The sequence below is a fragment of the Bubalus kerabau genome, chromosome 3 (assembly GCF_029407905.1).
Source record: "Bubalus kerabau isolate K-KA32 ecotype Philippines breed swamp buffalo chromosome 3, PCC_UOA_SB_1v2, whole genome shotgun sequence".
In the NCBI taxonomy this organism is placed as follows: Eukaryota; Metazoa; Chordata; class Mammalia; order Artiodactyla; family Bovidae; genus Bubalus; species Bubalus kerabau.
In genome coordinates, this window is record NC_073626.1 from 147,738,624 (window position 1) to 147,764,449 (window position 25,826).

Sequence of the window (25,826 nt, forward strand, 5' to 3'; positions counted from 1 at the left end):
CAGAAAGCCAAAAAGAATTGAAGAGCCTCTTGATGAAAGTGAAAGAGGAGAGTGGAAAGGCTGGCTTAAAACTCAACATTCAAAAATCAAAGATCATGGCATCTAGTGATCATCCCCTCACTTTCTGGCAAATAGATGGGGAAACAATGGAAACAGTGAAAAGACTGTATTTTCTTGGGCTCCCAAATCACTGCAGATGGTGACTGCAGCTGTGAAATCAAAAGACACTTGCTCTTTGGAAGAAAAGCTATGATCAACCTAGACAGCATATTAAAAAGTAGAGACATTACCTTGCCAACAAAGGTCCGTCTAGTCAAAGGTATGGTTTTTCCAGTAGTCATGTATGGATGTGAGAGTTGGACCATAAAGAAAGCTAAGCACCAAAGAATTGATGCTTTTGAACTGTGGTGTTGGAGAAGACTCTTGAGAGTCCCTTGGACTGCAGGAAGATCAAACCAGTCCATCCTAAAGGAAATAAGTCCTGAATATTCATGGGAAGGACTGATGCTGAAGCTGAAACTCCTATACTTTGGCCACTTTTTTGCAAAGAACTGACTCATTTGAAAAGACCCTGATGCTGGGAAAGATTGAAGGTGGGAGGAGAAGGGGATGACAGAGGATGAGATGTTTGGAAGGCATCACTGAGCAAACTCTGGGAGTTGGTGAGGGACAGGTAACTCTGGAATGCTGCATTCCGTGGGATCACAAAGAGTTGGACATGACTGAGTGACTGAACTGAACTGATATGACAATGCAAATAAATATTTGTATCATTTGTATTAAGAATGAGTTTCTCATTTTAAAATAGAAACATAGTTTTTTAAGTGAAGTAGCATTCTGTAATATTAAATATTAAATCTGAATCAGAAATATCAGTATGAACTTGTGATGTTTTTCAAAAAGGTGTGTTTCCTAGCTCTATTGATAGAAAATTCACAGAAGCAATGATAACCCAATGCCAGTGGAGCCCAGATTGTGTTCTCTTGATATAAGTCAGTCAGTTCAGTCACTCAGTTGTGTCCAACTCTTTGTGACCCCATGAACCGCAGCACACCAGGCCTCCCTATCCATCACCAACTCCCAGAGTCCACCCAAACCCATGTCCATTAAGTTGGTGATGCCATTCAACCATCTCATCCTCTGTCATCCCCTTCTCCTCCTGCCCTCAATCTTTCCCAGCATCAGGGTCTTTTCAAATGAGTCAGTTCTTTGCAAAAAAGTGGCCCAAGTACAGGAGACAATGAATGCCACAAAGAGTAAGGAATACAGTTGATTGAAAACCTTAAATCTCTATTATTTTAAAACCCTAAATCTATATTTTTTTTAAAAAAAATCAGCTTTTTAAACACCAGAAGTCTAAAATGATATTCACAACCCTTTATCTCCCCTAAAAAGATATATTCTGTCTTCTTTATACTATGTATAATTCAGGATAATCAAAAACACCCAAAATTTTGAGGCTGTTTTTCTTTGTATACTAATCCCAGCTAATAAATGTAAGAGGGATAAGGACTTTTAAAATTACCATTTTGCAACCCCTAAAGAAATCATTAGTTCAGGCCAAAATCTTCAATGGAAGAAATAATTAAATGAGTAACTGATTAGGGAATTTTTGCAATGGAACCATCAGGATCACCCTAAGCATCATTAAGTAAGATATGAGGTCATATGCCCCCTGAAATGGCACAATTTAAAGCACATGCTTCCTGTAAGGTATTTGTATTAGTTTCTTAGGCTTGCTGTAACAAATTACCACAAACGACTTAGAAGAGAAATATATTCTCTGTTAGTTCTTTTGTAAACCAGAAGTCTGAAATGAAGGAGTCAGCAAAACTGTTTCCTTCCAGAGGCTTTAAGGGAGAATCCCTTCCATACCTCTCTCCTAGCTTCTGGTGAAAGTGAGTGTCAGTCACTCAGTTGTGTCTGACTCCGCTCTGCTGGCTTCTGGTGAAAAGTGTTAGTCACTCAGTTGTGTCCAACTCTTTGAGACTCCATGGACTGTAGCCTACCAGGCTCCTCTCTCCATTGAATTTTCCAGGCAAGAATACTGGAGTGGGTAGCCTTTCCCTTCTCCAGGGAATCTTCCTGACCTAGGAATTGAACCCGAGTCTGCACACTGCAGGCAAATTCTTTACCATCTGAGCCACCGGGTGGCTGCCGGCAATCCTTGACATTACTTGGCTTATAGATGCTTGACTGTAATCTCTGCCCCCACCTTCAGGGTGCCTTCTCTTCTGATTCTTCTGTCTTTCCTCTTTAAAAGGACACTTGTCATTGGACTTAGGGTTCATTTGGAGAATCCAGGATGATTTCATCATAGATGTTTAAGTATACCTACATAGACCCCTTATCCAAAACAGGTTATAATAGCAGGCTCCAGGTGGATAAATCTTTTGGAGAACCAATATTCACCCACTACAGTACTCTTTCCAAAAAGGTTGAACCTAAGTATCTCAACAGCACTGTCTAGGGTGGTAGCCAATCACATGTAGCTGTTTAAATAAAAAATGTGTACTTTAATCACACTAGCCAGATTTTAAGTGTTCAGTAGCTGCATGGGGCTACTGTATGAAACAGCCCATATATAGAACATTTCCATCATTGTAGAAAGATCTATTGGGCAGTGCTGCTCTTGAGCTACTTTTCATAAACAGGAAATATGGGGGTTGTAGGAATAAGTTAAATCACACTATGAAGATGCAACCAAATCCAGCATGTGGGACCACGTATAGGACAATCTGCCAGGTCTTTGTAACAATTCAATGGCATGGAAAAATAAAAAAGCAAAAATGAAAAAGAATACATGCCTGTACAGGAAATGAGACTTAAGATACATTAACAAATTCAAGGTGTAGATAGATTTTGGAACCTGATCCAAGTAAGTTCAATGGAAAAGACAGATGTTTTTAAGACACTTGGGGAAATTTGTTTATGGACTAGGACACCGAGGAATATTATTAATTTTTAAGTGGGCTAAGTAATAGAATTATTGTTATATAATAAAAATGTTTATGATTTATTTGATATACCTTCTGAAGTATATAGGAGATAGACGACTAGGTTTGGTTACAGAACACTTAGCAAAAAAGTTTGAAGGAAAGAATAGATTAAAAATGTGCCTAAATCTTAATAATTATTGCAGATAGAACTGGGTATAGGCATATAGGGGGTTATGTCTACATCTGAGTATCTGACAGTTTTTGGTATAAATTTTTAAGCATGCTCATGTTTAGACTCTTTGTGGTTAGTATAAATGAAAGAAAATTTAATATTGAAGTAAAACACATGGGTGGAATTCAGGAATCCAGTTCCTTCCACTTAATAAATATGACCTCTCAGACAAAATACTGAACTTCAATTTCCTCGTTTATAAAGTTGGGACTTTTGTAGCTTGTGAGAATCAAGTTATACAATCATGGGGGGGGGAAGTCACAAATATTATTAGTATCTAATAATAAGAATAATCCAAAGCAGTTATGCCATCTTATACTTCCACCAGTCGTGTATGAAAATTCTAGATGCTCCTCAGCCTAGCTAACATTTGGTGTTGTCATTCTTTTTCATTTTAGTAGGTGTATCTCATTGTGGTTTTAATTTAAATTTCTCTAGTGACTTACAATGCTGAGCACTTTTTCATTTGTTTATTGGGCATTTCTAGATCCTGGTTTGTAATCCATCTGTTGAAGCCTTCTGCCAAGTGCTAATTGGGTCATTTTTTAAAATTATTGAATTGCTATTATGTTTTTAAATGTATTTGATACAAATCCTTTGTTAGATATGTGTGTGCTGTGAGGAGTGTCTCTCATTTGTCTGTTGTTTTCTTGATATGTTTTAATGAGAAGGTTTTAAATTTAATGAAGTCCAGTTTACCAATTTCTTTTATGGCTTATGCTTTCTGTGTCCTCTCTTGACCTACTCCAAGGCTGTGAGGATATCCTTTTTTATTTTATTCTAAAAGTTTTATTGTGATTTCCTTCATGATTGGACCTGTCTTCCATCTTGAATTGATTTTTGTTATAGTATAACATAGGACACAAGTTTCTTATTTCCTTTATGGGTATCTAGTTGTTACAGTACCAATTGTCAAAGGAAATGTCCTTTCTTAATTGAGTTTTTTGGCACCTTTATTGTAAATCACTTCACCAGATACTTATGAGTCTGTTACTGGACTCTGTTTTTCTGTTCCATTCATTTATATGTCTAACCTTTGGCTTGATTAGGAAAGCTTGTTCAGTTCAGTTCAGTTCAGTCGCTCAGTCATGTCCGACTCTTTGCAACCCCATGAATCGCAGCACGCCAGGCCTCCATGTCCATCACCAACTCCCGGAGTTCACTCAGACTCACGTCCATCGAGTCATTGATGCCATCCAGCCATCTCATCCTCCGTCATCCCCTTCTCCTCCTGCCCCCAATCCCTCCCAGCATCAGAGTCTTTTCCAATGAGTCAACTCTTCGCATGAGGTGGCCAAAGTACTGGAGTTTCAGCTTTAGCATCATTCCTTCCAAAGAAACCCCAGGGCTGATCTCCTTCAGAATGGACTGGTTGGATCTCCTTGTAGTCCAAGGGACTCTCAAGAGTCTTCTCCAACACCACAGTTCAAAAGCATCAACTCTTCAGCGCTCAGCCTTCTTCACAGTCCAACACTCACATCCATACATGACCACAGGAAAAACCATAGCCTTTACTAGACAAACCTTTGTTGGCAAACTAATGTCTCTGCTTGTCAATATGCTACCTAGGTTGGTCATAACTTTCCTTCCAAGGAGTAAGCGTCTTTTAATTTCATGTCTGCAGTCACCATCTGCAGTGATTTTGGAGCCCAGAAAAATAAAGTCTGACACTGTTTCCACTGTTTTCCCATCTATTTCCCATAAAGTGATGGGACCGGATGCCATGATCTTCATTTTCTGAATGTTGAGCTTTAAGCCAACTGTTTCACTCTCCACTTTCACTTTCATCAAGAGGCTTTTGAGTTCCTCTTCACTTTCTGCCATAAGGGTGGTGTCATCTGCATATCTGAGGTTATTGATATTTCTCCCGGCAATCTTGATTCCAGCTTGTGTTTCTTCCAGTCCAGCGTTTCTCATAATGTACTCTGCATATAAGTTAAATAAGCAGGGTGACAGTATACAGCCTTGACATACGCCTTTTCCAATTTGGAACCAGTTGTTGTTCCATGAATGTTGACATTCTAGGAATCAATTAACTAAAATGGACTGGAATGGGTGAATTTAACTCAGATGACCATTATATCTACTACTGCGGGCAGGAATCCCTCAGAAGAAATGGAGTAGCCATCATGGTCAACAAGAGAGTCCAAAATGCAGTACTTGGATGCAATCTCAAAAACAACAGAATGATCTCTGTTCGTTTCCAAGGCAAACCATTCAATATCACAGTAATCCAAATCTATGCCCCAACCAGTAATGCTGAAGAAGCTGAAGTTGAACGCTTCTATGAAGACTTACAAGACCTTTTAGAACTAACACCCAAAAAAGATGTCCTTTTCATTTTAGGGAACTGGAATGCAAAAGTAGGAAGTCAAGAAACACCTGGAGTAACAGGCAAATTTAGCCTTGGAATACGGAATGAAGCAGGGCAAAGACTAATAGAGTTTTGCCAAGAAAATGCACTAATCATAACAAACACCCTCTTCCAACAACACAAGAGAAGACTCTACACATGGACATCACCAGATGGTCAACACTGAAATCAGATTGATTATATTCTTTGCAGCCAAAGATGGAGAAGCTCTATACAGTCAACAAAAACAAGACCAAGAGCTGACTGTGGCTCAGATCATGAACTCCTTATTGCCAAATTCAGACTTAAATTGAAGAAAGTAGGGAAAACCACTAGACCATACAGGTATGACCTAAATCAAATCCCTTATGATTATACAGTGGAAGTGAGAAATAGATTTAAGGGACTAGATCTGACAGATAGAGTGCCTGATGAACTATGGAATGAGGTTTGTGACATTGTAGAGGAGACAGGGATCAAGACCATCCCCATTGAAAAGAAATGCAAAAAAGCAAAATGGCTGTCTGGGGAGGCCTTACAAATAGCTGTGAAAAGAAGAGAAGCGAAAAGCAAAGGAGCAAAGGAAAGATATAAACATCTGAATGCAGAGTTCCAAAGAATAGCAAGAAGAGATAAGAAAGCCTTCTTCAGTGATCAGTGCAAAGAAATAGAGGAAAACAACAGAATGGTAAAGACTAGAGATCTCTTCAAGAAAATTAGAGATACCAAAGGAACATTTCATGCAAAGATGGGCTTGATAAAGGACCTAACAGAAAAGGTATGGACCTAACAGAAGCAGAAGATATTAAGAAGAGGTGGCAAGAATACACAGAAGAACTGTACAAAAAAGATCTTCACGACCCAGATAATCACAATGGTGTGATCACTCACCTAGAGCCAGACATCCTGGAATGTGAAGTCAAGTGGGCCTTAGAAAGCATCACTATGAACAAAGCTAGTGGAGGTGATAGAATTCCAGTTGAGCTCTTTCAAATCCTGAAAGATGATGCTGTGAAAGTGATGCACTCAACATGCCAGCAAATTTGGAAAACTCAGCAGTGGCCACAGGACTGGAAAAGGTCAGTTTTCATTCCAATCCCAAAGAAAGGCAATGCAAAAGAATGCTCAAACTACCACACAATTGCACTCATCTCACACGCTAGTAAAGTAATGCTCAAAATTCTCCAAGCCAGGCTTCAATAATATGTGAACTGTGAACTTCCTGATGTTCAAGCTGGTTTTAGAAAAGGCAGAGGAACCAGAGATCAAATTACCAACATCCGCTGGATCATGGAAAAAGCAAGAGAGTTCCAGAAAAACATCTATTTCTGCTTTATTGACTATGCCAAAGCCTTTGACTGTGTGGATCACAATAAACTGTGGAAAATTCTGAAAGAGATGGGAATACTAGACCACCTGATCTGCCTTTTGAGAAATCTATATGCAGGTCAGGAAGCAACAGTTAGAACTGGACATGGAACGAAAGCTTGTAGTACATCTCAAATTTGGTAGTGTAAGTCCAACTTTATTTTTATTTTGCAAAATTGTTTTGGTCATTCTTGGCTCTTTAGCATTCCAAATAAATTTTTAAATCATACAAGTATGAACAATAAGCCTGCTAGGAGTTTGATTGAGATGACATTGAGTCTGCAGAACAATTTGAATGAATTGTAATCTTAATAATTGAGTTTTCTGATCAACATACAAGATAAAACTCTCCATTGGTTTAGATCCTCCTTTATTTCTCTCATCGGTATTTTACTGTTTTCAGCACCTCCTCTTAAATTTATCCTTAAGTTCCTAATAGTCTTTAATCCCATTTTAAATGGTATTGTTTTATTACTTTCACTTGCTGATTATTCACTCAGTATATAAAAATACAATTTATTTGTTATGTTCGATTTGCATCACACAACATTAACAGTAAAAGCTATAATTCAAGAAATTCACCTGGTATAAAATTTAAAAGTATATGTAAAATGCTGAAAGCATTATCAAACCAAAATGATTTTTCTAGTAATATTCAGTTCAGTTCAGTCATTCAGTCCTGTCCAACTCTTTGCAACCCCATGGATTGCAGCATGCCAGGCTTCCCTGTCCATCAACAACTGCCACAGCTTACTCAAACGCAACTCCAAGGAGTCAGTGATGCCATCCAACCATCTCATCCTCTGTCATCCCCTTTTCCTCCTGCCTTCAATCTTTCCCAGCAGCAGGGTCTTTTCAAATGAGTCAGCTCTTCACATCGCCTGGCCAAAGAATCAGAGTTTCAGGTTCAGCATCATTCCTTCCAATGAATAGTTAGGACTGATTTCCTTTAGGATGGACTGGTTTGTTCTCCCTGGAGTCCAAGGGACTCTCAGAATCTTCTCCAACACTACAGTTCAAAAGCATCAATTCTTTGGTGCTCAGCTTTCTTTATAGTCCAACTCTCACATCAATACATGACTACTGGAAAAACCATAGCTTTGACTAGACAGACCTTTGTTGGCAAAGTAATGTCTCTGCTTTTTAATATGCTGTCTAGGTTGATCATAACTTTCTTTCCAAGGAGCAAGTATCTTTTAATTTCATGGCTGTAGTCACCATCTGCAGTGATTTGGGAGCCCAAGAAAATAAAGTCTGCCACTCTTTCCACTGTTTCCCCATCTATTTGCCATGAAGTGATGGGACTGGATGCCATGATCTTAGTTTTTGGAATGTTATTATTAGATTTTAAAGAAAAGCAAACAATTTGCCCCAATAAGCAAAAAGAACAAGTTTTATAAGTAATTTATGACAATTAAAATTAAATTGTCATCCAACTTTTCACCATCAACACTTTGTCACAAAAACTAGAGAATGGCATTTCACTTCCTAGTTTAAATACTCAAGGAAGAAAGGTGAGCCAGTAATTTTGTATCCGGTAAAACTGGCTTTCATATGTATGTTGTCAACTTAAGAAGCATTATGCCATGAGTTCTTCCTGAAGAATTTAGGAAACCAGTGGTCCCCAACCTTTTTTGCACCAGGGACCAGTTTTGTGGAAAACAATATTTCCCCAGACTAGGGTCATGGGAGTGGTTTCAGGATGATTCAAGCGTATTGCATGTATTGTGCACTTCATTTCAGTTGTTAATACAGCAGTTCCTCCTCAGATAATTAGGCATTACATACTGAAGATCGGGCCCCCCTGTAGTACATGATTGCATCTTCAGGGACATAAAGATTGTGGTCTGAATAAGTTACTTGTGCACTGATGTGTGTGTGCTCAGTTGTGTCCAACTCTGTGACCCCATGGACTGTAGCCCTCTGGGGTTCTCTGCCCATGGAATCTTCCAGGCAAAAATACTGGAGTACGTTGCCATTTCCTACTTCAGGGGATCTTCCTGACCCAGGGATCAAACTCCTGTCTCTTGGATCTCTTGCATTGGCAGGCAGATTCTTTACCACAAATGAGTTAATTATAGAACTAAAAGTTAAATGAGAGTTGAATAGAAGTATAGCATATAGCAGCTACATATTTCAAAAATGTAGATATAGTAGAACTACACAAATGGAGGGATGAGGAGAAGACCTTTATAAAAAAGAGTAGTTTAACTCTTTCTAATAATCATACTGGTGGTGCTCATGGTATTCTTAGCTCAAAACTATTACATGTGTAGTATAGAGTAAAGCAAGTTGTAACCATGTGATATGTAGTTCCAGAGTTTTCTGTATCTTGAGAAGCAGGATTCTTAACGTGGAGGAAAGGAGATATATATAAATCAGACATGCTTGTGATGAAGAAGGAACACATGGAAACCTTCTGGAGTATCCTGCAAAAGTTGAGTTCTTGATCTCGGTAATCACTACAAACATGTTTGCTTTATACCAGTTCTTTAATCCATAGACTTGTTTTATATAAATTTCTGTATCTTTCTTTTATTTTATAATAAATGGCTAAACAAACAAAAAGTTGTAATAGGATTTTCCTCACCAAAAACTTTATTATTGGGCAAAACTTACATTATGCAAACCTAATAGAAATTTGCCAATAAGTTTTATTAAATGTGTTACTTTTGTTGGGAGCTGAAGGTGGGTACCTTGAACCAGTGTGTTCTACCACATCAGACTTACACCCCAGTGTTAAGTAAATCATGGGTTTCTGTGCCCCTTGGCTTGCCTTCTCTCTGAGTGCCTCACATTACTTACATCTATCTTCCGTCCTCCTGGAGCAAGTTCCTTCAAAGCCCTGTTCATGTGGCACCGCCTTCATGATTCTTCCTCGAGATCATTAGGGTAAATTGACTCTTACCCTTTGTACACACAGCATCTTTGTTTTACCAATAAATTGTTATTACTTGTTTATATCTCATTGATAGTGAGCAGGGGTTTGATATTGTTCCTTTTCTCTTTCTGGTATACAGTTAAATATCAACAATATTAGTCAATAAATCAATCAGCCAAAATTAGCAGAAAGAAAAACATGACACTCAAGAAGCTTGTAGTTTAGTTATGGAAGCTGAATATCCAGAAATGAATTAATGAAAGATTTTTTATTTTGTTTTGGTTTTTTACAAAGTAATATATAACAATTGCAGATAAATAGAGAATTTACTGGATTCATGAATTGGAGAGGGGGAGAATTATTGAGGTCTATGAGGAGCTGTAAATGAGTGAGTTCAGCCTTCAATCTAGAGAAAATTAGAATCAAATAGTTGATTAGTGGAAAATGGGTACTTTAGGCCAAAGCAGTTGATTTGCAAGGGACCAAACAAATGTTCAATAATTTGAAGAAAATTATTATCATAACTGAGTTGGCAGGAGTCATCACAAGTCATGTTTAGAAACAAAGAATGTCCAGTGGTACCTGTGTAGTATTGTGCTTTGTTCTGTTTCAGTTCTGGTTCACTACAACAGTCAGTCAGTAGTTGTAAGGGACTTTTTATATTTTAAATTAAAAAAAAAATAATCCTATACTACCCAAAGCAATTTTTAGATTTAATGCAATCCCTATCAAGCTACCAACGGTATTCTTCACAGAGCTAGAACAAATAATTTCACAATTTGTATGGAAATACAAAAAACCTCGAATAGCCAAAGCGATCTTGAGAAAGAAGAATGGAACTGGAGGAATCAACCTACCTGACTTCAGGCTCTACTACAAAGCCACAGTTATCAAGACAGTATGGTACTGGCACAAAGACAGAAATATAGATCAATGGAACAAAATAGAAAGCCCAGAGATAAATCCACGCACATATGGACACCTTATCTTTGACAAAGGAGGCAAGAATATACAATGGATTAAAGACAATCTCTTTAACAAGTGGTGCTGGGAAAACTGGTCAACCACTTGTAAAAGAATGAAACTAGAACACTTTCTAACACCATACACAAAAATAAACTCAAAATGGATTAAAGATCTCAACGTAAGGCCAGAAACTATAAAACTCCTAGAGGAGAACATAGGCAAAACACTCTCCGACATACATCACAGCAAGATCCTCTATGACCCACCTCCCAGAATATTGGAAATAAAAGCAAAAATAAACAAATGGGACCTAATTAACCTTAAAAGCTTCTGCACATCAAAGGAAACTATAAGCAAGGTGAAAAGACAGCCTTCAGAATGGGAGAAAATAATAGCAAATGAAGCAACTGACAAACAACTAATCTCAAAAATATACAAGCAACTCCTACAGCTCAACTCCAGAAAAATAAATGACCCAATCAAAAAATGGGCCAAAGAACTAAATAGACATTTCTCCAAAGAAGACATCCAGATGGCTAACAAACACATGAAACGATGCTCAACATCACTCATGATCAGAGAAATGCAAATCAAAACCACTATGAGGTACCATTTCACACCAGTCAGAATGGCTGCGATCCAAAAGTCTACAAGCAATAAATGCTGGAGAGGGTGTGGAGAAAAGGGAACCCTCTTACACTGTTGGTGGGGATGAAAACTAGTACAGCCACTATGGAGAACAGTGTGGAGATTCCTTTAAAAACTGGAAATAGAACCGCCTTATGATCCAGCAGTCCCACTGCTGGGCATACACACTGAGGAAACCAGAAGGAAAAGAGACACGTGTACCCCAATGTTCATCGCAGCACTGTTTATAATAGCCAGGACATGGAAGCAACCTAGATGCCCATGAGCAGATGAATGGATAAGAAAGCTGTGGTACATATACACAATGGAGTATTACTCAGCCATTAAAAAAATACATTTGAATCAGTTCTGATGAGGTGGATGAAACTGGAACCTATTATACAGAGTGAAGTAAGCCAGAAAGAAAAACACCAATAACGCATATATATGGAATTTAGAAAGATGGTAACAATAACCCTGTGTACGAGACAGCTAAAGAGACACTGATGTATAGATCAGTCTTATGGACTCTGTGGGAGAGGGAGAGGGTGGGGAGATTTGGGAGAATGGCATTGAAACGTATAATATCATGTATGAAATGAGTCGCCAGTCCAGGTTCGATGCACGCTACTGGATGCCTGGGGCTGGTGCACTGGGACGACCCAGAGGGAGGGTATGGGGAGGGAGGAAGGAGGAGGGTTTAGGATGGGGAGCACGGGTATACCTGTGGTGGATTCATTTCGATGTTGGGCAAAACTAATACAATATTGTAAAGTTTAAAAATAAAATAAAATTTAAAAAAAATAATCCTAAAATTATATGATATAATAATTCAAATAGTATACCTTTAATTCTACTCTCCAAGGGCAATCGGTTTATGAATTTTTTGTGTATCCTTTCCAATGTTTCCTACGCATGTATAAAGATAATTCCGTGTCATACAAATAGTTATGAATACCTAGACCTATATTTTAATGGCAACCCACTCCAGTGTTCTTGCCTGGAGAATCCCATGGATGGAGAAGCCTGGTAGGCTGCAGTCCATGGGGTCGCACAGAGTCGGACACGACTGAAGCGACTTGGCAGCAGCAGCAGACCTATATTTAGGAGAAGGCAATGGCACCCCACTCCAATACTCTTGCCTGGAAAATCCCATGGACGGAGGAGCCTGGAAGGCTGCAATCCATGGGGTTGGTGAGGGTAGGACACGACTGAGTGACTTCACTTTCACTTTTCACTTTCATGCATTGGAGAAGGAAATGGCAACCCACTCCAGTGTTCTTGCCTGGAGAATCCCAGGGATGGGAGAGCCTGGTGGGCTGCTGTCTATGGGGTTGCACAGAGTCAGACACGACTGAAATGACTTAGCAGCAGACCTATATTTATATTTTATCTCTTTATAATACAGGAATAGCATGACCCTATCTTTAAACTGCAGAGTACTTCATTTCCCCTATTAATGTACATTTAAGCTATATCTTATTTTTCATCATTATTATAGCACACAGTGTGTTTTTCCTTTTGATCATCTGGGATCCTTTCAGTTGCTCAGTCATGTCCAACTCTTTGCAACCCCATGGACAGTAGCACTCCAGGCCTTCCTGTCTATCACCAACTCCCAGAGTTTACTCAAACTCATGTCCATTAGGTTGGTGATGTCATCCAACCATCTCATCCTCTGTCATCCCCTTCTCCTCCTGCCTTTAATCTTTCCCAGCATCAGGGTCTTTTCAAATGAGTCAGTTCCTCCCATCAGGTGGCCAAAGTATTGGAATTGCAGCTTCAGCGTCAGTCCTTCCAATGAACACTCAGGACTGCTCTCCTTTAGGATGGACTGGTTGGATCTCCTTGCATTCCAAGGGACTTTCAAAACTCTTCTCCAACACCACAGTTCAAAAGCATAAATTCTTCAGCGTTCAGCTTTTTTTATAGTCCAACTCTCACATCAATACATGACTACTGGAAAAACCATAGCCTTGACTAGATGGACCTTTGTTGGCAAAGTAATATCTCTGCTTTTTAATATGCGGTCTAGGTTGGTCATAACTTTCCTTCCAAGGAGCAAGTGTCTTTTAATTTCATGGCTGCAATCACCATCTGCAGTGATTTGGGAGCCCAAGAAAATAAAGTCTTTCACTATTTCCACTGTTTCCCCATCTATTTCCCATGAAGTAATGGAACCGGATGCCATGACCTTGGTTTTCTGAATGTTGAGCTTTAAGCCAACTTTTTCACTCTCTTCTTTCACTTTCATCAAGAGGCTTTTTAGTTCCTCTTCACTTTATGCCATAAGGGTGGTGTCATCTGCATATCTGAGGCTATTGATATTTCTCCCAGCAATCTCGATTCCAGCTTGTGCTTCATCAAGCCCAACATTTCGCATGATGTACTCTGCATATAAGTTAAATAAGCGGGGTGACAATATACAGCCTTGACATACTCCTTTTCCTATTTGGAACCAATCTGTTGTTCCATGTCAGTTCTAACTGTTGCTTCCTGACCTGCATACAGATTTCTCAAGAGGCAGGTCAGGTGGTCTGGTATTCCCATCTCTTTCAGAATTTTCCATGGTTTATTGTGATCCACACAGTCAAAGGCTTTGGCATAGTCAGTAAAGCAGAAATAGATGTTTTTCTGGAACTCTCTTGCTTTTTCAATGATCCAGTGGATGTTGGCAGTTTGATCTCTGCTTCCTCTGCCTTATCTAAAACCAGCTTGAACATCTGTAAGTTTAATGTTCACGCATTGTTGAAGCCTGGCTTGGAGAATTTTGAGCATTACTTTACTAGCGTGTGAGATGAGTGCAATTGTGTGGTAGTTTGAGCATTCTTTTGCATTGCCTTTCTTTGGGATTGGAATGAAAACTGACCTTTTCCAGTCCTGTGGCCACTGCTGAGTTTTCCAAATTTGCTAGCATATAGTTTTCCAAATTGCAGCACTTTCATGACATCATCTTTTAGGATTTGAAATAGCTCAACTGGAATTCCATCACCCTCATTAGCTTTGTTCATAATGATGCTTCCTAAGGCCCAATTGACTTCACATTCCAGGATGTCTGGTTCTAGATGAGTGATCACACCATCCTGATCATCTGGGTTGTGAAGATCTTTTTTGTATAGTTCTTCTGTGTATTCTTGCCACCTCTTCTTAGTATCTTCTGCTTCTGTTTAGGTCCATACCAAATCTGTCTTTTATTGAGCCCATCTTTGCATGAAATGTTCCCTTGATATCTCTAGAGATCTCTAGTCTTTCCCATTCTATTGTTTTCCTCTATTTCTTTGCACTGATCACTGAGGAAGGCTTTCTTATCTCTCCTTGCTATTCTTTGAGACTCTTCATTCAAATGGGTAAATCTTTCCTTTGTTCCTTTGCTTTTCGATTCTCTTCTTTTCACAGCTATTTGTAAGGCCTCCTCAGACAGCTATTAAGGTTTTTTGCATTTCGTTTTTAGGGGTCTTGATCCCTATCTCCTGTACAATGTCACAAACCTCTGTTCATAGTTCATCAGGCACTCTGTCTATGAGATCTAGTCCCTTAAATCTATTTCCCACTTCCACTGTATAATCGTAAGGGATTTGATTTAGGTCATACCTGAATGGTGTAGTGTTTTTCCCTACTTTCTTCAATTTAAGTCTGAATTTGGCAATAAGGAGTTCATGATCTGAGCGACAATCCTTTAGTTATAATAAAGAAATTTATTCCATTTTCACTTACTGTCATAGCATAAATTTTATCCTATTTTTTTACTCTCTTTTTTATTGGTTCCTCTGTTTTCTATTTTCCACTCTATTATTGGGCTTTTGTTTTTTGTATTTCTCTTCTGCTGATAATTTGTTTTATTTTGTTGTTATTGTATTTCATATACTGACTAACTTTAAGTGGTAACTGCTGATGCTTTCCTTAGAAAAATGGGGAAATAAGTACATTGAGTATTAATACTTTCCCCTAAATCACCTACTTATTAGTATAATGATACTACTTTTATATTAGCAGAGTTTATAATATTTACATTTTTCTATAATGATTTGTCCTACAAATAAATGTTTAGCCTTCATTTTCTATTTAAACGAATGTTTTTCTCACGTCCATGTCTGTCATTCCCCAGCTCTGCTGGGCTGAATTCTTAATTTGAATTTAGTTTTTGGTTGGATGTTTTTCATTATTAAGTAATTTTTAAAGATGGGTCAACAAGTGTTGCATTCTTTTCCGAAATGTTTTTTGGAATGTTTTCTGAAATGTTTTTCTTTTTTCTTTATTCACGTTCGAGGACAGCTTGAATTTGCCTGGATTTTTAGATGACTTGGTTTTTCTCTTGACACTATACTTAGGCTTACTGCATGCATAACCTCTAATATTTTCTCTTTTACTATATTTAATTTTTTAAATACTTATTGTGATCCATTAAGTTAATTTCATGTTTTATGGTATTTAATTTTTTTTAATCTATACTAAAATATAGTGTTATATGACAAAGTATGATGAGCTAAGGTTACCAGCCACTTCAGTTCCATATATTCTCTCAAAATGTCTTCAGGCCTGGTCTGAGTGCACTGCCTTGACAGCTTTTCCATGACCTGACATTTTGGGAGAGCAGATCGCTGTAGCAAGAGATCAGCCTGGACCCTGATGCTGGGAAGGATTGAAGGCAAAAGGAGAATGGGGTAGCAGAGGATGACATGGTTATAGCATCACCAACTCAATGGACATTAATCTGAGCAAACTCTGGAAGGTGGTGGAGGACAGAGGAGCCTGGCGTGTTGCGGTCCGTGGGGTTGCAAACAGCTGGACATGACTTAGCAACTGAATAACAGCAACAGTGAAGTCTCTTAGATGGTTTAAGGTTTTATTTTGCTAAGTTTGTCTTTGTTTATCTTGCTCTGGTCATCCTGCCTTATCAGCTACAGAGTGGACTGATGTTCTTTTCTCTTCTCTTCATTTACCTCTATGAAGTTTCTTCAAGGTAGAAGGAAATTTCTCTCTCAGTGGAAATTTCTCTCTTTTAGCTCTCTCTCTCCTCCACTCTCAAGTTGGAACCTCACAAAGATTTACCCTACAATTCCAGCATCGTACCCCTGTCTTTAAACTCTCTTTTTCTAATCAAAAGTTTGTTTGTAATTCTCTGGTCTCTTTCTCTTACTTTTCAGTAAAATGTCTACCCTGCTAGGGATGAAGCTATATATGGACTCTTGACATACTACCTGTTTTGGATGGAGTTCAAATTTTATTGCATGATTTGAAACTATGACTGTATCCTAATTCTATGATAGATGGAATTTCTTCTCATTCTCAATCATTCATTCATTTAGAATTCAAGGAACAAAGTGGAATAACCACACTCTTGCTCCATCATTTGTCACATTCTTTTTTTAGAAAGCCTTGATCTGACAGTGATGCAATAGAAATACTCTTTGAAGAAGATTATTCTAGTACCTTTTAAGGTATAAATTGGGATGTGGTGACATACAAAAAACTCTTAGCATAATCCCGCCAGCACAACCTAATAGAACTTGCTGCAGTGTTAGAAATAGCCTCCGTTTGGACTGTCCAATATAGAAGTCCAGAGCTCATTTAGCTGTTGAGTACTTGCAATGTGGCTTATGAAACTGAGAAACTGAATTTTAAATATTCAAAAATTGTAATTAATTCCCGTTTAAATTTATGTAGCCTCATACAGTTAATGCCTACCGTGCTGGATGGTGCAGACCAAGCAATATAAAGCCTGGACACTAGTCTATGGCTTTATAAATGGAAATAAAATAGGCTATCCAAGAGTTGTAATGGAAAAAAAGAAACAACAATGTTTTTGTAGGGGAAAAGAGAGGGAGGAGACTGACACAATTCAAAGGCAGTGTGCTGGGAAGAATGAGGAAGCTGGTGGTACCATCCAATAAAAAGGGAGTACTATCCAGGACTATTCTGAAAAACAGATATTTTAACAGGTTGAGTTCCCAGTGGTAAAGAGACGTCTACGTGGAAATGACTATAAACAATTAGAATTCTCACACTGAATTGGGACAGAGGGAGGTCAGAACAACCAAAAAAAGATCTATTTCCTTGACATTTCTCTCTTGAGAGAGTCTTTTCTGCTTCCATATACCCCTTTTCAGAGATTGCCTTGTCCTCCCCCACATGGAGAGATCCTGATATATGGCATAATAATGGCGGTTCAGAGAAATTACTGTTTCACCTACTGAGTGATTAATATGAAATTAGTTACTGAAGCACTCAGTGGCATAGAAAAGATGAAGGAGAAATTTTGTTTTGTTTTAGAAAGAAAAGTACAAGATAAAATACTGCTTTGCATATATGGAGTACTTTTCATCTGAGAATCTTTACATACTCAGCAAGCTTAATTAAGGAGAAAACCTCTGAGAAAGAGAGTGATAAAATAAGAAATACAGAGTCTTATGTTCTGTTTCTGTGATTCTTTGAAAAATCAAGCTTGGTGTTTTCCTCTTTCATTAATGCATAAGTGTAGCCCCATGTGGCAACCATGAGATGTTCATCTTTCCACTGAGTGATTTATCTAGAAGGTCTCCCACTTAGGAAGAATAGCAACCACACAACCCCCCCCCCCAACTTTATTGATGTCCTATGCTCTATTTGCAATGGATATCCGTCCCTGCCATCACAGTGCAGCAAGCATCCTGATAATCCAGTCTGCACCATCCCTAGAAAGATTGTTTTGTTACAGAACAGGGCATGTTATCTTCTTCATCAAAAATTATTCAAAACAAACATCCATGAATCTGGGACTAACATGCATTGAAAGAGGATGGGCAGGGCCTCTTAACGGGTACCCTACTGTGTAATCTTCCTTTCATCTTCATTCAACATCCCTTGGAGATTCAAGCTCCCCTTTGTACAAAATATAAATTCGCCTCATTACTTATGTGTAGGGTACATAATTTGACCTAGTCAAAAGAGATATGCAATAATATATCATGACATTTATTTTCATCTGTTGTGACTTGACGATACTGTTTTTCTGTCCTATACCTTCTTCTTCATATTTTTATCTTTTCTTCCTCCTCTTCACTCAAAGGAGGGGGGAAAAAAAAACATTCTACCAAAAGGAAAATACCTTGAAAGATCATGGCTTTTAAAGATTTTTACAAAGAGTTTTGATGTTCTATAAAATAAAACTAGCTGCTGTGTGCAAAAACAGCTGTTTTTATTTGAAGAGGAAAAGATAGGGAATTCAGTTTTTATTTTTTCACTCATGTAGGCATTCAATATATATTTCTAGGCAGATATAGATCTTTCACTTTTAGCCCACAATCCTTTCATATTCTCTGAGCCCAGGTCTTCAGATTTATTCCCATCCTTTCTTGAGCCCTTCTTTCACCTCCTGGGCCAGTGTTGTCTTACTTTTCTCCTCCTGTACTCAATGCACCTTATTTGCCCAGTGATATGAGGTTGCATTCTTTCCCCTTTAGTGGAGAACACCTCCTGACACCATCATATCACCGTCATCCACTAAGATGCCACAGTGACTTGTCCATTTTAACATGTAACTGGGAATTTAGGAGATCCAATCTGACACTTTCCAGATTAAATGTCAAATTTTCAAAATTCAGATGGGTTTGGAATACACTGAACTGTATTTTACTGCTCTCATTCCCGGTAGTCTACACGGTACACTGATTAGCAGTAGCATTTTGTAATATCACTAAAGGCTTTAGTGCTGTGGAGTTCTGCCAGTAATGGTGTTTAATTCACTTATATGTGCCAATTTGTCTCTGTCAGGAGCCTATTAATTTCACTATTTTACTCTGTCCCTAGTCCCTGTATAATGAAACACAATGATCCCCATTTGTGTAACCAAAAACTTAGAGTCTCTTATAAATTATCTCTGATACCACTGCTTTTAGTGACCAGAAAGCCTCTGTATTTCTTTTTCATAGTTAAATCAATTTTTGCAAGAGCTTTTCTTTAGAAGAATACACTAAAAATCAAAGGCACCAAATAAGAAAGTCACAGACAAAGTATAAGATTCTGATGGGCTCTTTGACATGCATCCCTTTCCCAAGGTAGGCTTCTAGAATATTACACCAAAGATGGACTGTTCCCATGAACACAGCCCATTTATAGAGAAGAAATGTTAATAAAAATCAGCCTCTGACTCTGCAATCAGCCTAGTCATCAACAGACAAAATGTTTAAATAACTATAGCATTGCTATAAAAGTAAAGGTGGTGGTGTTTAGTTGTTAAGTCGTGTCCGACTATTTTGCGACCCCATGGACTGCAATCCACCAGGCTCCTGTGTCCATGGGATTTCCCAGGCAAAAATACTGGAGTGGGTTGCCATTGCCTTCTCCAGGAGACACTGTAACAAATAAAATGTTAGTCATTCAGTTGTGCCTGACTCCTTGTGAACTCATGGATTGTAGCCAGCCAGGCTCCTCTGTCCATGAGATTTTCCAGTGAAGAATACTGAAATGGGTTGCCATTCCCTTCGCCAGGGGACCTTCCCAACCCAGGAATCGAACCTGAATCTCCCACATTGCAGGCCAATTCTTTACCGGCAGAGCCACTAGGGAAGCATATGTAACAAATAAAGGTCAGAAATATAAAATGAATCCTGTGGAGTTTGCTATTAGCATTTCTGCATGATGTGATCTTCAGTATCCAGAAAAGTGGCAGTTAAATAACTGACAAGAAGTAATTAACATGGATTCAGGAGAGTCTATCGTTGTATAAGCATTTAAACTCACATATATCTTGTTCTACATTTTTCAGGATTGGAGCAAAACATCAGGAGCTAAGGGAAAAGCAGGCAAGAAGTCTTATTGATTATGCTACCGGTGCAATTGGATCACTGCATGATATGGACGATGATGAAGTGGACCCCAACTATGCCAGAGTGAACCACTTCCGGGAACCGTGTACATCAGCAAATGTCTACAGGTCTCCATCTCCACCTCGGGCTGGACCACTGGGCTACCCTCGAGATGGCCGTCCACTGTCTCCAGAGAGAGACCACTTAGAGAGTCTCTATGCCAAGGTCAACAAGCCATACCATCCACCAGTGCCAGCTGACAGGTAATGTAACTTATTGAAAGATGAATGTGGTTTTAATTCAGTAAGTTTCAAATCATCTCCACTGCTGAAGCAGATAAAAATATATCCTTCAACCTATTAAAACTGAAATGACATAGTACCCTTGACAAGTGCTATGCTTTGACCTACCCATAGGGTATCAGCCATCAAAAATAAAACAATTGCCAGTTATAAGGTGGCATGAATGAATAGCAGTAGTTGAGTTCATGAGGCAACAGGGAGCAATTTTTGAAGGAATGCTATAACAGAGAACTAGTGATGAAAACTTTGAAGGGATGTTATCCTTTCTCCTAAGAGTCCTACTATAAAAGATGGATTCTGGAAGATGGCATGACTCTTGAAGGTGAGGGGTCAGAGAACAAAGTGTTGATTTCTAAGTCGGTGTAATTGTAGATAACCTCTGAATTGCAGAAGACTTTGAAAAGATTGAGATTTTCTACTGAAGGCATGTGTGATCCTGTATAGATATTCCTGGGTGATCAGAGGTAGAAAAGGAGATAATCTTCGCAAAAGGAGTTTGATGAAGTAGAGGAAGATAAGAGGTGACAAGGCCAAGGATCTTAAGGTTTAGCAGCTGAGGAAAGAGATAATAGGACCATCTGTCAGTACAATCAAAGTAGGTAGGGAGCAGGATGATTCCAACCCCACCTCCTGCCAGAAGCAAAATGCCTCATTTCTTGAAAGGCTGGTATAAGAGAGTGTTAGTCAATATACATTGTTAGGTGACCCTTGGAATTACACACACAAGGAATGAGTTGACTGACCTTGGATTAATCTGCTGTAACTTGAAGTCTGGAGGGAGGAGGTGTGTGTGTGGTGGGGGAGGTGGGTGGCTGGGTGGCAAGCACAAAGAACTTTCACTCTAGATGAAAAAGAAAAGACTTGTTTTCCAGATTCCCTTTGGTCCTGACAACCACCCAGTCCCTATTAGTAACCAGCTTTTGTGTGATAGCATGATATATTGTATATGTTTACCGTTTACATTTCCCCAGCTGGGTGATATTATGCACTTTCAATTAGGTTGGGGAGAGGAAGGAAAATCATGGCGTTTTTATGCAGACTGTAAAGTGCAGCTTCACAAGACTGATTACCTTTCAGAGCCTTTCCAATAACCAAGTGGGAAGGAAGGAGCAATTTTTAATCCTTACTGTCAAGCTTCCAGGTTGATAGTATTAAAGAAAGATGGTCAAGTTTTTCTTTGGGATAAAATGAAAATATAAATTCCTGTGACTGTGTGAGAGTGTGTGAGACAGCCATAACAAAACTGTGAATTCAAAGGACTGATTAAGAGCTGGTCTTTTTCTCCCAAGCCTTTATAAAGGGTTGAATTTTTATCACATAAATGATGGTACCAAGCATGAGTCTCTTCTGGCCCAGACAAAAGCCAATCTTACCTTCTCTGAATCAGATAGGTCTTCATTGCAAACCCATTGGCAAGTGCCCTCTGCTAGAATTCCAGTGCAGAACTGTTTCTATGAACCTCCAAAGCCAATGTTTCTGATTCTAATTCCATGAAAATAAATACTAAGCATTCTAATTTAAAAAATTCATTGTTCAAATGCGTGTGAAAAGGTCTGGGTTAAGCCATATTGAATAGGTTTTCTTACTTCTGTCTTCTTATCCACAATAACTAACATACCTTGTAAGTTTCTAAGAGGAGCATACACAGCACTTCTACTCAGATTTTTGTCACCGAAGGCTTATTTTTCTTTCTAGATCATATGGCTATTTGGGAGACTCTACCTGATACTAATTTTCACCCATGTAGATTTGACCTGGGCAGAAATTTCTTAGGATAATTGTAACTGTAGCCACTATAGAATGATATTAGAAAAAAAAAAAAAAATATATATATATATATATTTTTTTTTTTTTTATTACTGCATAGCCCAGACATGTGTAAGGAATATTCTTTCCTTTGGCTCTAACCTCTCTGTATTAATAAATGATCTAAAGTTCTATAGGTGTAGTTTTAGACAGTTGTCATATTTTTGGGTAGCATATCAAAGTGTAACTATGCTCAGAATTATCTTTATTCTCTTCTTATCTTTAACCATATTTAAGATTTGTTCTGCTCCTTGTTCTTTAAATCTTAAGCAGTTTTTGCCTCAGCACATCATAAGCATTCAATAATGTTAGCTATCATCATCATCATTATTACTTGTTTTTATCAATGAAATTCTGAACTCTCCAACATGCCTGGGTCCTAGTAAGTCTAAGAAAGTTGCTGTGGCAATAGTGTTCATAGGCAGGAACTCTGAGCTCTAACCCTATCTTATTTACAGTTAGAGACCGGTCATTCATTTAGTCATCTATACGGTCTTTCAGTCACTCAGTGAGTATTTGTGTTCTAGCTACTGTTTCAAGCTCTAGGAATGTTGCAAAGATGACTAAGAGGTGGTTCCATTCCAGAGAAAATTATATTCTAGGGAGGAGATCGACACATATAGAAATAGATAATTACAATTTAACATAAACAGAAGAAAAAGAAGCTTTTCTAACTCTGCTGCTCACGAAAGGTCTCCAAAAGGAAATAATATCTGAACTGGTTCTGGAAAGATTCATACAAATTGATCAGATACAGAAGAAAGATTGTTTTCTTTATAGACAAGTTAGCATGCACAGGGGTGAAGTGGCTGGAAAGAAGAGGGCACTTTAGGGAAGCTCAGAACATGGAGAGTGGATGGGAAGGAAAATGACAGAAGATGAATGTGGAAAGCAGATTGGAGCCAGGCTGTGCATGAATAGGTTCCATCCTGTATTCACACCTTATGATTGGTAGTAGCTGTCTGCAGATTTATGGTAAGAAGGGTTCTGAGGTTATGCTTGAATAGTGCTGCCTTCCCTGGGCTACAGAAGAATGAGCAGTAGTATGTGGGTAGTGGGGAATCCTGTGTACAATGGGAACCATCAAAATGCCATAACTGGAGAATGAGCTAATAGATCTGTATTTGGAGGAAATAGCTCTGCCAGTTTGGTGGCAGACAAACAGGAAGATGGTTAGATGGTTAGACAAATTAAAATATGATTACAGTAGTGAGGGATGGCAAGGGTCTGGATTAAGAGAGTAGCATTGAAGACGGGAGAAAATAAAAAGCAGCCAAAAACCTTAGCTTAAAACTAGGAGACAGTTGTTTAGCAGAGACCAGAGGTAAGATCAACCTACCTAGACACAGCATCTAAACCTCACTTTTAGCCCTTCAGATCTTTGACATGGCTGCTATCACCTTCATTCACAAATATTTATTGAACTCAAAACATGAGGCAGGCTCTGTGCTCAGAGCTGGCTTTACAAGGATGAAGAAAACAAGCACATAACCTTGAGAAGTATAGTCATTTCTTCAGTATAAACTCCTCTGGCTATTTTAGTCTTATAATGCACATCTTTAGCCTTCTTAATAGCCACATTCTGCCTACACTCAAGTCTCCTGAACTTATAACTGCCAACTGCCCTCTGTTGAGGATGCCATGCACAGTTGGGTACTATGTTTCAGATATGGCCAGGAAAACACAGAAATCTTGGGGACTCTTAGATCCTTTGGTCTTAGTCCTTTACACTTGTTAATGCAGCCTAAACTTTTTTTATTAGTTGTCATTATTGGCTTATATTGCACCAAGTTAAATATTTGCTTGTTGGGTTGGCCAATTTTTGTAGCCAATAAAGATATTTTAAAGTATTGATTTTTGTCCTCCAGTATATTAGCTAGCCTTGCTAGGTTTATACTATTCTCATATTTAATCAGTGTGGACTCGTGTATGTCATTGATAGGATCATTGATCAATGTCAAGTATAATCCCTGCAACTCATCACCTGAGACCTCCATTAATCAATGCTCTTTCAGATGTTCCGTTAACTATTAATCCAGTCTACTGTTTATCTGGTGTGCATTCTTGGTTCATCCATGAACATCGTGGAAGACTGTCAGATATCTTACTGATATTAATGTACACTGTTTTTGCAAGAACCCTTGATTTACCAATCTAGTAGCCCTGACAAGAAAGGAAATTAATTGTTCTTGGTAAATCCTAGAGACAAATTTTTTCCTCTTCCAGGTTAGTGTCCATTTAGACTTAATTATGCAATAGAAAATTTTCTGTGGTCCATGTGATCAGTTCAGTTCAGTGGCTCAGTCGTGTCTGACTCTTTGCGACCCCATGAATCGCAGCATGCCAGGCCTCCCTGTCTATCACCAACCCCCAGAGTTCACTCAGACTCACATCCATCAAGTCAGTGATGCCATCCAGCCATCTCATCCTCTGTCGTCCCCGTCTCCTTCTGCCCCCAATCCCTCCAGCATCAGAGTCTTTTCCAATGAGTCAACTCTTCACATGAGGTGGCCAAAGTACTGGAGTTTCAGCTTTAGCATCATTCCTTTCAAAGAAATCCCAGGGCTGATCTCCTTCAGAATGGACTGGTTGGATCTCCTTGCAGTCCAAGGGACTCTCAAGAGTCTTCTCCAACACCACAGTTCAAAAGCATCAATTCTTCAGCACTCAACTTTATTCACAGTCCAACTCTCACATCCATACATGAACCAGGTACTTAATATCGATTTGTTAAATATGTATTTATTGACTGATAATATTGCAGCTGTGAAATTAAATTGACAAACAATGCACAGTTCCTCAATATTCCAGTTAAATGACCTTGATTCCCCAGCAGATCTTCATCAATTTCTGTATGAAATTTTATTGAGCATCTGTTGTATTCCATAGGTCATACAAAGAAGTTTAGAGACTATCTTTGCCCTAAAGAAACTAAGTCTAAAAGCTGAAGCTGTCTCATAAATAAATAATTATATTAGCTTCTCTGGTGACTCAGATGGTAAAGAATCCACCTGCAATGTGAGAAACTTGGGTTCAATCCCTGAGTTGGGAATATCCCCTGGAGGAGGGCATGGCAACCCACTCCAATATTCTTGTCTGGAGAATCACCATAGACAGAGGAGCCTGGCTGCAGTCCATGGAGTAACAAAGAGTTGGACACAACTGAGTGACTAAGCATAGCACAAGCACAGTACATATTCTATTAGGGTCTTCCCTGGTGGCTCAGATGGTTAAGCATCTACCTGCAATGTAGGAGACTCAGGTTCCATCCCTGGGTCAGGAAGATCCCTTAGAGAAGGGAATAGCAACCCACTCCAGTATTCTTGCCTGGAAAATTCTGTGGGCATGGGAGCCTGGCAGGCTCCAGTTGTGACCCCAGTTCATGGGGTCACAAAGAGTTGGACATGACTGAGTGACTAACACTCCTTTTATAGAGACGGGAATACTAGACCACCTGACCTGCCTCTTGAGAAACCTATGTGCAGGTCAGGAAGCAACATTTAGAACTGGACATGAAACAACAGACTGGTTCCAAATAGGAAAAGGAGTACGTCAAGGCTGTATATTGT

General features: G+C 38.8%; 1 protein-coding gene across 14 annotated transcripts in view; it reads left to right on the forward strand.

Moving 5' to 3' along the window:
• PARD3B (par-3 family cell polarity regulator beta) overlaps positions 1–25,826 on the forward strand; it is a 1,164,360-nt gene that overhangs the window by 951,755 nt on the left and 186,779 nt on the right. For all 14 annotated transcript variants that reach the window (XM_055573198.1, XM_055573199.1, XM_055573203.1 and 11 more), the window contains one exon: positions 20,110–20,412. In XM_055573198.1, coding sequence (XP_055429173.1) covers positions 20,110–20,412 — 303 coding nt within the window. The remainder of the gene's footprint in view (positions 1–20,109; positions 20,413–25,826) is intronic.